We start from the raw sequence: 14,071 nt of genomic DNA on the forward strand, positions 1-14,071 counted from the left end.
TTTTCACAATAAATAACAAATTTATAAGCTTTTTTTTTAGTTGTTGAAGTGTGAACTTTATGTTTTCATTTTAGATTATTTTAATTATACCTATCGATGATATTAATATTATTATAAATAAATAATCATTAATGTATAAATATATAATATATTACAACACTTATTAATTTAGACTATTAAAATAGATGATAAATATGTTATGTATATAACGATTATGTTTGTCGTTTTATGACAATCATTTTTATGGTTATTATAATCTTAACATGTGCGCATAAGCCAGTAAACACATAAATCACTGTTATACTATATATTATCATTTTGTCATATTTAAAATTCATATTTTCTCACTAAACTTTTATTTTATTACGTACTCCTTGTATTTTCTAACGTACAATGGACCCATTAAAAAATATACAATTGATATTCTTTCAAATAGAAGTTATCGAGAAAAGGAATCTGAGTTCACAAACGAAGAACCACAACCAAAACAAATACCTAATTAAAGAAAACATAAATGATTTTTTTAATAATTAAAAATATATAATTTATAGAATAATTCAATTTTATTTGAATTTAAATAACACAATTCAGAGATAACCGAATCGACTGTGGAACTTTTTTTTTCGGTGCTGATAATCAACCATTTTAACTATTATAATATCAAGGTTATAACAATAAAGCAAACATGATAATGTTATTATAAATTACGCTTGATTATTATAACAATTATTTTACAAAAACTAACGATATATACGATATATATCGTATTATATAAGTATATTATAGGTACTAATACTATAAATATAATGTGCACTGAGTTTAGTATAATATATTATTTTAATTTTATTTAATCAAAATTTTCGTTTTTCTTAAGAAGAAATATATAAAACTAGTACCAGCTAGCTATCTATATATAGTGATAAGAAAAGATATCAGCCAAAATCCATTCTCTGGAAATTCAAAAAAAAAGTTGTAATAATCGCCCGGATTAACATTATGGTTTAGCTGAACCAATATCGGGAGATAATATTTCAAAAGAAGTATTAGAAAAAACAAAAGAAGATTTTATAAATACATTACAATTGGACAAACATGAATGGTTCATTGAAAAAAAATAACAAGAAACCAGGCCAATATTCTCGGATTTGACATATTGAACGTCGAAAGCCGCTTACAGCTTCAAATTCTGGTCGTGTTTGTAAACTTCGACCAACTACATTGAGCAAGAATACTGTTTATGATAGGTATTATGTAAAAGACGTATTCTTCGAATACAACACAACAGATTATAGTAAAACTACTGAACCACAAGCTATCGTCGCATTGGAAAAATAATTAAACTGTAAAGTGAATCTAAGTGGACTTATTATTGATGAACATTTTTTTTAATTTAAAAGCGCGCTTCTCCTGGTAAAATACAGTAGGTACTTATAATCATAAATATTACTAATTTAATTTTTTTTATGTCTATATAGATGGTCTTGTTAATAATAATGTTATAGTGGAAATGAAATGTTTTTAATTAAAATGCTTTTGTGTACTTCCAGAAATAGTCAAACTACAGTACGGAAAGCGACTTTTAATAAACTAGATTTTAGATCCTCAACATATTTTTGAAAATATAAAAACAATAAGAGTAAAAAAATAAAAATTCTAAAGTAGTAAATAAGAAAAAAAATAAAACTGCTTCTAAATGTTCTACAACCATATAGGTAGATATTGTTTCTAATTTATACACGCAAACAATTTATGGCAATTACTACTATTTTTATATTATAATATAAAATTCTTTAAATATTATAAGTGTAGATTTTTATTATTTTAAACAGTTTGACGGTTTATTATATGTTTCTCATAGTCTTATTAAATGTACCTGACTATATGATTATTTTGTATATTATATTTAGATTATAAATATAATTATTTAATTTAAAAATTAAAAAAAAATTGCAGAATGAATACCTATTAGTCTAAACTCTAAAATCATCTATAACTAAATTTACCATATTTTTAATTGGGTTCAATGCGTTTATATATAATCAAATTTTGGACAAGCTGTTGCTCATTAATTTAGGATTTACAAAGTTTAGGCGAAACCAAAAATTTGCGGTGTAATCCCCGTATCACTCGACTCCGCAATATAATCTTTACTTTAAATAATTAATAAATCTAGGACTACTCGTTTAAAATGTTATTTTTATACAATTACAATTAGTGGGTAGGTATAGGTACTCCGGAAAATATTCTATACTTATACAGGAATAATAGTGATTAAAAATGCGCGTGCTGTCATTAAAAAAAAAAAAAAAAGTGTTAATCAACTTATAAAAAAAAAAAAAATTGATGTTAGGCATCAAATAAAAATAATAAAACGCTTAATTTTTTTTTGTAGGGCGGAAGGGGAGGGGATCGCCGTGTTTTGACCGCTCGGAGGTAGTGATGCGATAAAAATATTTTCAAAAACGTGAAAAGTTTTCGAAATAACGATAATATGGTGTTCCGCGTACGCGGTTCAACCGATCACCCGCCGCGGTAGGTGTATGTCCGCGGAGATTGTTGTAGGTGTATACAGCTAGCGCACTGCACACACGCGTGTTGTACAGGGGCACTTACGTTAAACTGCCGTTTGCGTACGCAACGATCAATTTGCGGCGTCCCGATAAAAACGTCGCGTCGTCGTTCGGCGGCACGATGAGAGTCTCTGCGGCCGGTCGTCCGCCGGCCCGGGCGGGCGGACGGGCGGGCAGCAAATGGCGCCCGAGATCGATGACGGAGAGCCGGTCTCGCGCGCGCCGCTCGTCAATTGGTCCATCGGCGCTCCACCCCCACTCGCCCGGCTAACCACCGCCGCATTGCTATATTATTATTATTATTATTATTATTATTATTATTATTAATATTATACAGTTTTCGGCGTAACGGCGCGTCGCGCGCGTCCGCGACGACGGTGCAGGCGTTTCACGGGCGCGCGCGCCCTTCCTCCCGCCCCGCCCCGCCGCGCAAGCCGCCGCGCGGACCGACCGACCGACCGACCGACCGAAGGTACGCGAACACCGCTCTACATTATATAACGCGTCCGCGAATTGGTTTCCGTGACCGGAATGCAAGACGCTATATGTGTAATTCGTTGTTGCTATATGTCGGTCGGCTGCTTTTAATATACGCGCCGCCGCGACAAACGCGAAGACGGCACGGTTATTTATATATATATATGTATATATATGTATACGTGTATCTGTCCAAATATATACTTATATAATATACCTGTACAAACGATGAATACGATAAAAGCGTTTGGGGAGGTATAGAGACTTTTCGATGTGGAATTTATGCGGACGAGCACGACGAAACGCGTACACATATATATATATATATATATATATACCTATATTGTATAAACGGTTTTTGGTATTCCGCACGTGTGCCCCGAGTTGGGTTTCCAATTTATTGAACGAGATAAACGAACGCGCCGTGGTGGGTATATTGTATATATATATATATATTTATATATATTATATAATACATAAAACTCGTATACTATACCCCTTACAACACGTATAGATATATATACATACATATAGGGTGTGTATATATATATATATATATTATAAGCGTGCCCGCAAGGTCCGAGATAACCACGTGCTACGTTATATTATTTCTTTCATTTATACGCACGTATATAATTTATATAAATAAATACGCACCGCACGATGACTCGCTAGTGTACAATATATATTATGTTTGCAGCAGTCCGGCAGAGTACTGCTCCGTGAGTTGGTTATCCGCTGGTCGATTTTTTTCATTTCCGTTCGACGCGCGTGTAAAACGTACTTTTTATATCGGCTGCCAGTGTTGTTATGCGCGCCCGTCCAATATCACGGACATAACACTTATACAGCATCTATTTATTATATATTCGTTGTTTAGAAATACTCGCTCACCAATATATATATTTATATATGTACACAGAAAGGAAGGTCCTACTAGTGCAGTCTGCAATATACAAGCATATTTATTTATAATAATAATAGTAGGTATATAGATATGGTCGGTATACGTGTACATAATATATAAAATATGATTATATTAGATAAGTAAAAAATGATATACACATATACCTACGTATTTATATGTACCTATCGGTAAAGAGTAAACCTCAAAGACTCGTTCGCATAATATTGCACGCGTGGATCTCGTGGAGTACAACTATTGCCGCAGCGAACAATACTCAGTCGTAACTATAATATATAGTTATACCATCACACGTAGTAATACATTTATATAAAATATAATACAAATAGGCATACCTACACAAATACCGAAAAATTTGAATTACCTAAATGGGAACAATTTTTATTTAAATTTATTATATTTATTGATTAAAGGTTCATGTTTACCTATATATATATATATATATATATATTGCACTGCCTATATAAACTTATATCTTATAATTAATAGAGACTATATAATACGAGTATATAGGTACAATGTAAAATTATAATTATAACGATAGTTTTACAGTGGTCAAAGGTTCTAAAAAAATTAATTATTTTCATTTTCACATAAATTTCTATGTATTTCACCAGAAATCTTTTAACACTTTATCTACTCTTTAATTTTATTTGAAAAACTTAAATTATTTCTTTGGATTCAAATATTTTTTAACAGAGGCATCTATGTATTTTTAATTCTTTATGGTGCACACAAGTCTACGCCTATATAGGTGATATCACTTTGACATTGTGAGATCAGCTATGAATTTATAACTGTAGTAATAATATCATTATTTTATTTTATAAATATTTAAAAATTATAATAACTCCGCTCTCCGATAAAAAAAAAAAAAATTGAAAAATACGTCACTGATTTTGGCTAAAAGTTTAATAGATTTTTTTCATGGATATAATACACTGCAGATAATTTTTAATAGGTAGTTGTAAATTTTTTAAATTAAGACTTACTATGAAAGTTTTGATAATTGATTATTATGTATAGAACACAGTTTAAATTTATATGATGTTAATCGTGTATATACTTACTTTCATATAACATATTGTATTATTTATTAATATATATTATTTTCAATAGTTATACCTATGTATCATAATATCTTCACTGTATTAAACAAACCTACTTTAACTAGGTACATTATACACTGTATAATATATAGTCTGTACTAAAAATGTCCACAAAAGGGTTTAATTATTTCTAAACAGAACTCGTGTCATTATGAACAAAATGAACGCTAATCTTTATAGGTATATGGTACATGTATAGGTACTTTGACAACCTATTATATATTGTATTATAAGCGTTAAACATAATATACATAGAATTGAAGGCATATGCTTGTACTTTTATATATGCGATATTTAACTAAAAAATCTATTTTCGTGTTAAAATTATAATACAAAATATCAATTTGCATTAATTCACATTCTAGTGACTGGCGTGCGTCTGAAATCAGTACAGATTGCAGGTGTCTTATTAAAAAATCTTAAAAAACATAAAATTAATCAAATTTACCATTATATAGCTTTTTTATTTTTTTGTTTTCTTCTCTCGGGACTTTCCGACAAAAATGAATCCGGACCGTGATACACGTCACTCGGTGTATGTCATCTGTCGACGGCGGCTGCAAAGGAACCATATCTCTGCGTATTTACATAAATAATAATAATCTCGTGTACAGGCGACAAGAGTATAGTATATATATATATATATATAAACTGTTAAGTGCCGCGGAATAATAAATAAAAAGTCGTAAGAAATAAACGGACCCGGTAAGGCCAATAACGTCATATTACCGCCAAGTTTCCTCTCCCCTCAACAGCGGCCTTACCTCACTTTACTGCTTAAGAGTGATTGATGTCGTTGGTGGTGGCGCTTAAATAATTTATTAATCGCCCCCGTCGTATCTTTCGCTTTCGGCTGTGCTGCTGCGATGGAATCCGCGTCATCCATCTCCCCTTGCAAAAGCTTTGCTATATTATATATATACGTATATACCCCCCCCCCCCCCCCCCCCCCCCGAACCGCCCATCATATACATACCGTCTACCCGTCCGTGAAATAAATCTCCATTTAAGTAACAAACGGCTACGAGAGTGATGCTATTATAGCGTCCAATTATGCGCAATTATTTGACCGTATCAAATCCGTGTTTCCAGCAGCAGCAGCAGCAGCAGTGAGCTGGTGTTAAACCTCGCTAATACCGTTTTACGGTGCGGGAACAAATAAATCATTCTACCACCTTTTATGCAGTTATATAATTATGAGTTTCGTGGTTCAACAAAAATCATCAACGATTTAATTAAGGTTTTTTTCTATTACTAAACGCAAACTTACCGTTTTACCGTTTTTGAAAGATCATTCAGGCAGTATAGAACTGGGCTTATTACGCTGTTGCAGGTTTTAATTATTGAGTGATACCATCAAGGACGGTTCCAAGAACAGGACAGTTGGTTAGGAAAAATTCATTTGTGAGAGCAATGAAAGAGCATTAAACGATCCATCGATTAATCTGCGCAGGAATATTAGATTGGTTCTCACGCGCCCATATATTAGCTATAAAGAAATAAAACCGAGTGTAGATAAAATTGCAGAAATAATATTTATAGTTATGCGAAGGATGGTAAATTTTGAACATATATAAGCTATAAATGATAAAAACAGTCCTTGAACTTGCTTTAAATACTATAAATATATTATTGTAAAATATTTCCAAACCACAGATACAATAATGAATACCCCGTTCGCTAGCCAACCAGAAATTCAGTCTAAATTCGTCTTTGAATGTAGTCGATAAGAATAAATAGACTATACCTATGCATAGTTCGTTTTTTACTAGACAATATCAATTTTTGCAAAGCGTTTTCGTGAAAAAAATCTTTACTATGTTATAATACATATTTATCAAAACAAACTAAAATAACTAATAAGCAATTTTAGAATGTACATTCAAATGAAGGACACTTTTAGTAATTAAATATATATTATATATATAAATGTAATTTGGTATTCACATGGTTAAAATTAATTCGTTTTTCACAGTGCGAATAGCAATATTGTATATTAAGTCATATTGCAGATTATATAGGACATTTTCAAATCAACATAATCAATTATTATTATTATTATTATTATTATTTCAAATATTTGCTTAAAAACAACATCATTTAACATATTTAGTAGGCTGACAATTGACACGAACTTAATTATGTAATATACTATTCTATAAAGATGTCTAGTTTGTTAACGCTTTACAAACATTCGAAAATTATTATTACAATACATAAACCAACAATCGGCACAATAATTGTACTGCCTAGTTGAAAATGACTGAATAAATATTGAATACTCAGAAAATAAAAGTTTAATAAAATATATATTATTTTATGTGAAATACTGCAGGAGTACCTATAACTTAACTTATACGTTAAGTGACTATAAATGTCAATTAATAACCGTAATATAACTATTACCTATAATAATGTCGTATACCTTGTCATAACATAATTTATTACAACTTTTTTGTTCTTATAAAAGAGAATATTATAATAATCATGTTAAATTGTATAAATCAAATAAATAAAATCTCTTTTATATATAAATATGATAATTTAGTTAATTCCAAATTTCATTATAGGATGTGATAAAATAGCAACTTTTATATTACTCTATAGGTATAATAAGTAGATATATTAAATTGATTGTAGAATTCTATCATCAGTAGTTTTTAAGTTTTAAAATTATAATAAATAAGGAGTATAAAACAATATATATATATATGTAATTTTTTAAAACGTTTTTGTCTTGAATATACCTTTTATTTTAACTATATATGTGTCGACTGAAACATAGGTTGCGGTCATTAATTTGCTATTGATCGGTTTTCTATATACCTGCAACCTGCTGCCATCACTAACGTAACTGAAATAACCCTCATCATATTGACAAATTCGTTGTTTAGTATTTATTACACCAAGTTTTAGGGAAATATTTAAATTTAAGTTATTTATATTTATAGTTTTAATATTATAAATTAAAATAATCTTTTAGGTTTTCTATTTTTTTTTTATATAAACAATTTTTTACATTTTAAATATTTACCCATTACACATCGATATATGCTAATATAAATATGGTTTCTATGAAATTTAATTTTATTCAATGAAATTGTACCTTATGTTTATAAATAATCTATTATAAAATAAATATGCATTAATTAATTTAATTTAATTTAATATTTAATAAAATTCAGTTTGACGAAAATAACTATATTTTTATGGAATGATAAAACATTTATTTTTATGTCTTTTGAGTCTTGATTATTGAAAAATTGAAACTTGATAATATTATAACAAAAGTACTTGGTATAATATATGTATTAGACATTTGTACTATAACACATACTACTTAGAAAAAAATAAAAATATTATTATGCATAATTTTCAAAAACGAAATTTAATCAATATAATATAAATAAGCTATATTTCAGCAAGCAATTAATATTATACAAATATTTAAAAACAGAAATTAAAATTGTTATTAATTCTTAAAGTCATTATAGTATATTTATGAATTAAAAATTAAAGTATATAACTGTATATCTACTGAATAATGTAATATAGTGTTTAATAGGCTTAAAAATTAAAATCATAATGGTTTTATTTATTCTACCTATAATTAGTAGCTACTAGCCAGTATATATAGTCAAGCAAGTTTTATTTATTTCACATCATTATTATTCCGTCGTGTCCATTAAAAGTTGGTGTTTTAATATTATTATATTATTTTTTACAAAAAAACATAGTTCATACTCATAGCAAGAGTCATTTCGATGGTCTAAAATTGGTCTAATGGTCTAATATACGTTATGATATACCTACTAATATTGGAATATGTATTTTTGTAATAATTGAGAAATTGATAATAATTGTGATGAAAAACTGTAAAAACTTGATGCAGGTGCGTTTAATATTATACACCAACACACATATAATATACTAATTGACACAATTACATTAATTACTTAGGATTTTAATTTTGCACATTTCCCCTTCTCTGTGTGCGTATTATAAGTGAACAAAAAAGTTTTTTTTTGTTTTTATTCTACCTCGGCCAAGTATAATAATAACGTAACTGTTGTGTCAAAACAGTGCAACGCTCGTATTTATGTATATAATACTAAACGGCCGGCGGGTTGTGGTAATTATTTTGTGTATACGACCGTCTGTCAAGTACTAACTGAATTTTGAAGCGAAGTCTCCTTCCTCCCCGGCCCCGTCCACGTTACGAGTACGCGCGTAATGCAACACACGTGCGAGTGATTATCACATCACCGAAGCTCGGACGTTCCAAGTGGGAAAATGACACGTGACGCAAATCCAGCCGCTGCCACTGTATATGTAGGTACTACACCACTATATATAACGGAAACCCCTTTTCGTGTCACTGTGCGTTTGATTTATGCACAATTTAGCCAAGTACGATATAAACATAATGTGTACATATATTTAGTTTTACGATTACACTGACGTATTTCAAATACATGAACTATAATATAATATGTTGTCGTATATGCGTAATAATTCGTATGGGGCTTTTTTTTTTTTTTAAGAGTGTCCAAATGTAATGTAATGACGTGTATGACGTAGATAATAGGTATATCCATATTATATTATTTAAAATTATGCTTACCGTAGAATATAGGTTTAATTTAATCTTTTCTGTGATTATATTGCACCGTTTTACCGACAGGTATATTGAATGAAAATTAAAGTGTCAAAAAAAAAATAAAAAAATAAATCGTGATTGTTCCAAGTTTAAAAACGCGAATGTTTAATCGTCGTTGGTGTGTACTTACCAATTTTACTTAAACGCGCGTGTTTCTAAATATTTTTATTATTTTATGCTTTTAGATAAACATTTGATATTTAAGACTTTCTTAAACTTTTCTACGACAATTAAAATGAACACGTAGCACACACGCATTTCCAATTATACTTCTATTTTTATTTTGTACTTATAAAAAAACATTAAATATTTAAAATATTTAATCCAGCTTTTCTACGATAATTAAAGTGAACTATATATAATAATACGATTTATATTTATATATCTATGTACGCGTAGCATTTAATTATCTACTAATCTGCAATGGATACAATATTATTTTATACGATATTCGTGCTTAGGTTTCTTTTTCAATAAAATAACTAATAAGTACCTAATAATATCTGTTGAATGATTGATTTTCGTACATTACCGATTGTTTGTAATTTGTATATTTATTATACTGAATACTATTACTTATTGAAAAGGAATTTAATATATATTAAGTTAAATATACATAATATATTATTTAAAACATATTTCTTATTAGATTTTTGTAAAATTGTTTATTTTGACATGAAAATGACTGTTATGTCTATATATTTATGTTAAATATTAAGTGGTTATGAACTACGAATTACCTGTGTAAACGAGTACCTACCATAAATTGTGTGGTTAATTGTTAGATATAAAAACGATATACCCAAAATAATTAATAATTCAAATACAAAACATAAAAAACATTATATCAAAATGTTTGAAATACCTCATTTGTTTGGTAGCACTTTTGAATTTTCCGTATGATGTGTAAAATACATTCATGCATTATATAATATCACAGAATTAAAAAAAAAAAAGAAGAAAGTTTATAAAGATATTAAGTTTCATAAATATTATGGAACTCGCCCAAGTATTTCTACAAATCTAACCACAGTTTTCGTGTTTTCAGAGCCGGATCCTAGAGGATGCGTCCTCATTCATGTGCAACACCTGGTCTCCACGACACAATGTACGTTTTCTTTATAACATCTATATGTACCTATACTATGCCTTAAATTCGTAGAAAATATTCATTAAACTGCTTCGATAAACGTGCTAAATATTAAAAAAAGTAGACTGTTTAGTTATCGTGTTACATTTTATTTCTAAAATAATAGTGCTTATAGACTGATAGATGCGTTTTTTTAAGGGACATGCTAAGGAAAATTTACCAAGTTTAACAATTAATATAAAAATAAATTTATCAATACAATGTATATTGTATTTTTTAATTACAGTTTTATACCTATACCTATATCAATTTGTCAAAAATCGTTAGGTGAGGTTTATTTTTTCAGTTGTTAAGAAATGCGAGTTTTATATAATCGACTTAACACTTGTTGAGAAACTTTTTTCCTTCTTTCTGTTAAAAGCGGTCCTAAACGTTGCAGACAGTATTGTATTAAAGTGAACATTAATAAGAACCGTATTTTTTCTTTCTCCGCTCAGTCAAGGGTGTCTTTTTTCTTTGTTTTTTTTTTTAACATTTTTATTTTATTTTTTTAAATTCTCTCATTTTTGCTTTAAAGAAGAAACAATTTAGCCAACACATTAAAAAAAAAGTCCCTCGAGTGAGAACAAAACTCCCGAGAGTAAAAATGAGGGAGGATGAAGACTATAAACTAAAAATCATCAACGAAATGCAAGGCTTTTTGGTTTTCGTCGTCGCAAAGTGGCTTCGGTAACAGGAATTAAAAGGACTTTATTCGGTGGACCGAGCGACGACCGGGGTAGAGAACACACAAGCGGCCTTAAAACCGTCCCGTTCGCGGCTCCGGTAAATAATAAATGAGCCCCCGGTCGTATCCGCTCCCTCTATTCTGCACATCTACTAACTATACCGGATACGTGAGGCAGAATTTCACCGATGCCTTAATACCAAGAGAAAACGTTTCGGAAAGCTCTTCTATGTATCGAGCACACCGGAGATAATGTCTAAATAACACTATATGTATACGATTCACATTCACTAGTCCGATTACACAAGGACGGATTCATAAATCCCCTCTTGGGATTTCTTTGCATTGAAGTATTGAACTCATCTGAGTACTGACTATACATCAACAACATATATGCATGTTTATAAACTCTCAAAACCAATTAATCCATTTAAATTATTATAAAATATTAGTAAAATCCATAAAATCACAAAAACGTTAACGTAAAAGTCAAATTATTATACTAAAATAGTAATACAATTTAGTATGCCTTAATGTGGATAGTAAATACCAAATAGAAAAAATTTAAAAAAAAAATAAATATTTTTTTAAATTCCACGTTATTGTAAAGTAATGAAATTTATACAGCATAAATCATATGTATAAAAATTATTTATAACCAAAAAAGTTCTAATGAATCAAAAACAAAATCATCTTAATTAAATTAAATGCATTGTTGTTTGAAAATTAATTTATTATCAAACCGTTAAGAGCTCAATATTATTTGATATTTTATTACAATATTAATACGCACTGTTAATATTCATTAAATGTCATAAGAATAAAACTTTTTATATATATATTATGTTATGACTATTATTAGTATCATTGTTAGCAAAACTCATGACAAATAAAATAAAACAATAAATAAACCTATTAAAAAGTATGCTAACAATACAGAATTCATTAATCATATAATAATGAAGTACTTGCAATCTATATTAACGTGTATCGATTTTTTATGTATCTATTTTTATTTCACAAATAAATATAATACTGCTATAACACAATTACGCATTTACACCACGAGTTAAAACTAATATTGTATGTGTGTGAAAAATCGAGGTGATGATTTATATATAGTTGTTTATAAAACACTTTTCTTTAAGACCGATCGTGGAGGTAAAAAAGCACGATCAAGCGAATCATAAATATTTCATGAATAGCGCCTATCGCCACGCTTTTACCCTACAACTCTATTTTGCCACACACCGAGAGTTCAATCGATACCGATTGACGGTTTATACTTACCTATATTTTAAAGTGCCTAGAAAATTATTTAAAATAAAATAATTTCCATCAATGTTGGTGTTAATATACAAATTAAAACAATACACATCCCCAATATTTAATGAAAAAAAAATAAAACATTGCGCACCCATCAGATCAAAATTAAGGTGACCGGTCAAAAAAGCGATAAAAAAAAATTACAAAAAAATTACGAATTAAAAAAAGTATCGAAAACAAAAATAACGATACTAAATTGTAGCAAAAAATAATAAATTATTAGAGGAAAACTCTTGTTTTAGAGTAAATAGTGAACAGGGAATAGGGAAAAACTATAAATAAGTTAATTAGTCTGTCATTATCATTGTGACTCGAAGTAGTATCCGTTATCGCTTTTATTGTGAATAATATAATATACCTCGCGCATACCTAATATGATATGAACATCAATTAGTTTTATACGGCGTTGGAACGTCACAATCAAGTATTGTGCTTATTATTCTATTTGAATTATATTTTTGAGTTATGGAAATTATTAAATCATCCAACATTTTGAGCATTTATCGATGTGTTGAAAGATCAGCAACATTTAAAGAACATTAAATAAAAACAGTCTATTGCTAGTGTAAAAAAAACATTAAAAAAAAAAAAAAAATTATGAAAATTATTCAGAAAAAATACATTATCTAATCTTATCTTACAATACTTACAAAAATATTAATTATTTAAAAGGTATCAATAATAACTTAACCCTACAAATGTAATATTATGGTTTTGTGAATATTTTTTTACTATACTTATCACAGTAATATTTTTTCTCTATTTTTGATTTCGTTATTTTTTTTTCGCTTTTTTTGATATTATAGCCTATAATCCAAAATCAGAAACCACCATGGTTATTATAAAAGCATGTTAAAATTATATAATAATTTATAGTTAGATAATATTGTTCTGATGGTACCTATTCATAAAGTCGTTGCGGTTTACCTCGTATATAGTTATGGTTTATGGAAACATGTAATTTTCTCATTATGCGAACAGTTTGCAAGGGAACCATCTCGTGATGTAGCCGACGCGGGGGTCGAAAGGGCGAATATTAATAAACACTTGACATCCCGACAGGCAACCAAAAGGGTTAATGCAAAATATTTATCGTCTCGCGGTTAGTATTCAAGAATCTGTACATTGTTAAAGTAAATTTGTTATGTATTTCAATTTGAGTTAATAACAAAAGTTTTCATAAAAAT

General features: G+C 28.9%; 1 protein-coding gene across 2 annotated transcripts in view; it reads left to right on the forward strand.

Moving 5' to 3' along the window:
* The window catches only part of LOC112593304 (inhibitory POU protein), a 37,818-nt gene that overhangs the window by 9,106 nt on the left and 14,641 nt on the right, over positions 1 to 14,071 (forward strand). The window contains exon 2 of one of the 2 annotated variants that reach the window (XM_025337684.1): positions 10,790 to 10,849. The exons of the other annotated variant lie outside the window; for it this stretch is intronic. Coding sequence (XP_025193469.1) covers positions 10,790 to 10,849 — 60 coding nt within the window. The remainder of the gene's footprint in view (positions 1 to 10,789; positions 10,850 to 14,071) is intronic. 2 annotated transcript variants of the gene reach the window in all.

Source organism: Melanaphis sacchari, unplaced genomic scaffold (assembly GCF_002803265.2).
Source record: "Melanaphis sacchari strain LSU unplaced genomic scaffold, SCAv2.0 Contig1_pilon_pilon, whole genome shotgun sequence".
Lineage (NCBI taxonomy): Eukaryota > Metazoa > Arthropoda > Insecta > Hemiptera > Aphididae > Melanaphis > Melanaphis sacchari.